Source organism: Pteropus alecto, unplaced genomic scaffold, assembly GCF_000325575.1.
Source record: "Pteropus alecto unplaced genomic scaffold, ASM32557v1 scaffold156, whole genome shotgun sequence".
In the NCBI taxonomy this organism is placed as follows: Eukaryota; Metazoa; Chordata; class Mammalia; order Chiroptera; family Pteropodidae; genus Pteropus; species Pteropus alecto.
In genome coordinates, this window is record NW_006437746.1 from 4,014,486 (window position 1) to 4,019,529 (window position 5,044).

At 42.1% G+C, this 5,044-nt stretch overlaps 1 protein-coding gene across 1 annotated transcript in view; it reads right to left on the minus strand.

Moving 5' to 3' along the window:
• The window catches only part of SLC6A20 (solute carrier family 6 member 20), a 28,683-nt gene extending 26,233 nt beyond the window's left edge, over positions 1 to 2,450 (minus strand). The window contains exon 1 of the mRNA XM_006914904.2: positions 2,317 to 2,450. Coding sequence (XP_006914966.2) covers positions 2,317 to 2,450 — 134 coding nt within the window. The remainder of the gene's footprint in view (positions 1 to 2,316) is intronic.
• Positions 2,451 to 5,044: the final 2,594 nt, after the last annotated feature.

The window sequence follows — 5,044 nt, forward strand, 5'->3', positions numbered from 1 at the left end:
ATTATCAGGAGAGATGACAGAGAGGTCTGATAAAGTTCATTATGTTGCTAAAAACAGCATGTATTTAAAAACTTCATGTAACATGACTTTGAACTCTGACTTTACTTTGTGTCCGTATTGGGGAAGATGTCCACTGGGTAAGTCTATGTTGGCCTGTACCTCCCTCAGAAAGGACAAACAATCAGAAAGAAGGCTTTGGACCTTTAACGAGCCATAGATAACAATAAAAGCAGCACCCTCAGGTCTCAGAGCAAATGTCTTCCTCTGAAATCCACTGTGAGAAACGGAAGGAATTTGTAGAAAATGTCTGGTACTTGACCTCTGAGAGTCAAGAGGACACTTTACAGAACAGTATCGGGCGATGAGGAAGAATGGGCAACTCAAGAAGAAAAAAGATTAAATAAAGATGAAAAAAGTACCAGGGTTAATTTAAAACCAGTGGAGGCAATATGTGAAATAATAATAATAAAAAAAACCACCTCGAGAAATTATCCTGCAGCTTAGAGGAAAAGGGTGAAGCAGTGGAAATTATAAGAGAAGAAATGAGGCGTGGCCAGCAAGCCTAAGAATTTCCATCTGTAATAAGAACTAAGGAGAAGGGAACACTACACACAGCGGTTAGAACGTGCACAATACATGGATCCTACGAGACATTCCTGGGGCGCGTCGCTGAGAGCGCTCATTAGTACCAGGTAAAAGCGATGGATATTTAATACCTAGACACAGAGTTCACAAATTCTTGAGGTAAAATTTTCATACGCTATCATATAAAGTTCTATAATCTCTTAATTATACCGGGGACCTAAGAACTAATAAACAATAAATCTGGCTGCGGAGTTCTCCTTTGCAGAACTAAAAACCTGAAAAATCTTCACAGAATGGAATAACATCTGTATAGTTTTGAGTAAAAATGACTGTAGCTCATTCGCGTGGTATATAAAGGGAAGATATTTTCAGATAAGCTTAGACCATGAACCGGCTATTTATTATTCCTGAACAAATTACTTACAGGTGAACTATAGCCAATTAGTACCGGATCACAATAAAACACTTAACCATGGGGTTTTGTTACAAAAGAACTAATGAGTGATAAACAAACTAAACAGGATGAATTCTAAAAATAATATTGTTAACATCATTATAAAATAACCCAAACGAAAAACGTTAATTCTCAAATGAGCAGACGTGTAATATTAGAAGTAAAACGGTCCTTGTCATGGGTCCGAAATACTGACAAGTGAAACGGGGATGAGCGAAGACACAAGACGTGAAAATAGGCTACAGTTTTCAACTCTCACAGGCGACACCAGCAGATAACATTTCATTCTCGATGCTGATAATTAGAGCAGATGAGCACACTTTGGATTTAATTTTTTTTTTTTTTAAGAAAAGTTTTATGAGAAGGGAACGTACACTTCTAGATGTGGAAGTGAGCCTGAGCACGAGAAGCGTGCCTCAAACGACCTTATTTAAAATTTTACAGGAACTGCTAGTAGACTAAAGATACGACTTATACCTTCAAAATCACTTGAGGAAAATAAGCAACAGCGATACACTTCGCATTGCAGAAGAGCAAAATAAAACTCGACAACGACGATAGGAAGGAAACAGCAAAGCAGTACAAACGTGATGAAAAATAACAGCAAATATGTCATGACCGTAAATATAAACGGAACAAATTCTTCCACTAAAAGATAATAATCGTTTTGGTTCTAATGGTATAAAACTGTAAATGACTTAAAGTTCCACATTGGAGAATGGGTAAATAAGTTATGTTACACCTGTAAAGGGAATATTATAGAGCTAAGTTCATATTTTCAAATAATATTAAATGATCTTGGAACTGATAATAGGTTAAGTTAAAAAAAGGAAGGCACTAAATTACAAATAAAAGATGGCTCTAATCTTTTAAAGCAAAAAAATGTGTTAAAGATCGTGACCTCTAGGATCTGGAATTTGGGGTGATTTTGTATTCTGTCTCTTTGTTGTATTTTATTTGTTTGTATTACTCTACTTTCTACCATGAAGGTGTTACATTTATAACCACAGCACACACACAAATTCTACAGCATGGTGCTGCTTATTGCCCTAATTATTGTAGCCAGCACCTTATCTGTTTGCTAAACCCAAGAATCTCACTAGGAGAGAGATTTCTTCTATATAAAACTGATCTCTGCAAGCCCTCATTCACATCTTGCTCTATTTTTTTGAGACCCACAAAGAGAAAAATCAAAGTCAGCCACTTTCCAGGGAAAGTTTATTCAGGCTTCCAAACTCTCCCTCCGCTGACACACCTCTGTCCTCTACAAAACCCACCTGGCCCACTTGGTCCTAGGCTGGGTGCTAATCTGAAGGGCTGTGGCTTCAGCGGTGTCACGGGGCTGGCTGGCTGACACCAGCTCACAGGGGCTAGCTGTGCACATCTCTTCCCAGCCCACATCCCGGGACATGACGTCGCTATTCTGAAATCCGCCATGGTGGGAATATGTACACCATGGTAATCTGCACATGTTGCAAATTAGGTCCTGTGCCTCCGCCAAAAGCTAGTTGTTCAACACTTACCAGTACCCCACTGCCTGGTCCCTAGCAACTGGTGGCTAGGAAGGGGGCTTCCTCCTAAGTGTGGTCCAAGGACCAGCAGCTTTGATGGGCATCACTTCGGAGCTTGTCAAAAATGCAGACTCCTGCCCTCCCACCGACATCAGAGTCAGAATCTCAGGGGTGGGGTCCAGCAGTTTACCAAGATCCTAAGCACCAGAGAGGAGCAGAAGGGGCTTCGAGGGGAAGTGGGACATCCAGGCTTGAGTGTCATTGTCCTACTGCGTAGTCAGATGTCGTACAATTTCCCCTTCCTCATGGTTCAAATATCACATAGAAAAAAATTTAGGAAAAAAAAAAAATCCGTATTTCCACTAGCCACACAACTGTTCTCATTTCTCCATATTTCCTCCACGATTTGAGTACGTGTTTATATAAAACTCATATTTATTTTCTACATGTTAGTCCCTAGTTTCTTTCCGAATAACTTAGACGCTGACATGATTTGCCAAGGTCTGCTGATTTTTTTTCAAGAAGAGATTCTGTGCAGTTCCTTCAGCTGCCCACCCCTCTTCTCTTCCAGGGCCGGAGTGCTGTGTAGAGGTGGCTGGTACCTGGAATGTAATCTACAGAATTAACATTCCTTGTGCTGGGCCTGGAAAACAGGTCTCCCTGGTTCCAGGCAGGGCCCCGCCGGAAGGAGCATGAACCCTTAATCCGTTTTATTCTGGAAAGTATTTTGGCACAGCTTGGCCCTGTGGTTTATCAACAAGCTCTTTGTTGGCTGGGGGTGCGAGGGTCACAGCTCTGTTTAGAAGGAAGTAATACACCCTTCTGGAGCCTTTATGATGTGGTTGGTTTACCCTTCAGCTTTAGGTAAAGAATGGATCTGTAAATCGCCTGGGTTTGGGGGAACATAAATCACTTATTAGTAGGGGACACCAATGGCAGCAAAAGGCTTGAGAAAGCCACAGGCACCCCCACCTCACATACCCTGTGGCTTTTCATAACAGACCTGGCTCATTCATCCAGCAAATATTTATTGGCGCCCCCTCTGACTCCATCGCTTCACAGAGATGGGGCTAGTGGGAGACAGAGAAACTCTGGATCGATGTGCAGTCCTTCTGACCAGATGCTCCCTCTGCCTAGTAGGCAGTGGGGACAGTCAGGGAGAGTGACCGAGAGAGGGTAACATTCGGCCTGGCCTGGAGAGAAGAGTGGGAGCGTGCCAGGCTAACAACAGCTTCTCGGGGGAGGAAATATCCTGTGCGAGGTTGGAGGCAGAGAGGAAGCATTCACCAACCGAGAGCTGGTCAGAATTGTTGAGGGCGGGGCGCTGGGCTGGAAGACGATGGTGGGGCATGAAGTGGAAATAGAGGTAGGTGTTAGGTGGTCAAGTCCTCACTGTGCCAGGATGAATGACTTGGTTATTACTCTGCAGACACTCATGCCTGAGAGGGTGGCATCCATCCAACCAACATCTGTCCACCTCCAACCTGTCCATCATCCATCCATCCATCCATCCATTCCATCTATTTTCTCCTCTGTGTCTGCTCACTTGTCAGCCACCATCTATCCATCTTCCTAGCCACCTACCAGACTAAGAAGACTGCACGAGGCTTTTTCTTTCATTTTCCTGGGTCCTGAGGGCCTTGTGGTTTCCTCAGCAACCCCTTATATGTATTCTACTTCAGAATTACTCTGGCCCGTGTCCACCTGTAGACTATTCGGGTGATGGTGTTGTTAGAAACAAAGAATAACACAGTCACAGGATAGCAAGGCTCACCTGGCCCGATTTTCGGGAAAGAATAAAGGTATCATGGGTAGGTGTGCTGAACACACATAACGACAAGAAAATCCCATCCTGACAAATAATTATTTCGAAAGGCAGTTCAGTTATGAAACTTAGAGCACATGGCAACACATGCCCTTCACCGAATTATAATGTATTTATGTCCTTTACATTAAAAAAAGACTCAGAATTAAGAATGCACTATTTTTAAAAAACTATGGATTAATCTTTTTGTCAACTTTTTTTTTTTGAGCTGGTGGGCATGGGGGGAGGGGAGAGTAGGGCTTTAGATCTTAGTCTTCTTAAATGAGTTAAATTTTGTAAATACTTCAGTCTAACATCTTTCATTGTCCATTTGGTGAAATAAAAAAAAAACAACCATGCAGATTACAGATGATACCACACACACACACACACACACACACACACACACACACACTACAAGGTTAGCGAAAATCACCCGGAGATAAGTATTGCTAACGCTTTGGTATATATTTTTTTTCATTCTCTTTTCTCTGTACATTTTAAAACATAATCGAGATCATCCACTTAATACACTGTGTTGGTTCTGACTTCCCCTCCCTCCATTTAATGTACGAAATGAAAAAATGCATCAAGTTTTTTGAAAACACCATCTTAGCGGCTGCAAAGAACAGCGTTGCGTGGATGCTCCATATTATTTGAACCAATTCCCTTTAGTTGCGGGCTTAGGAA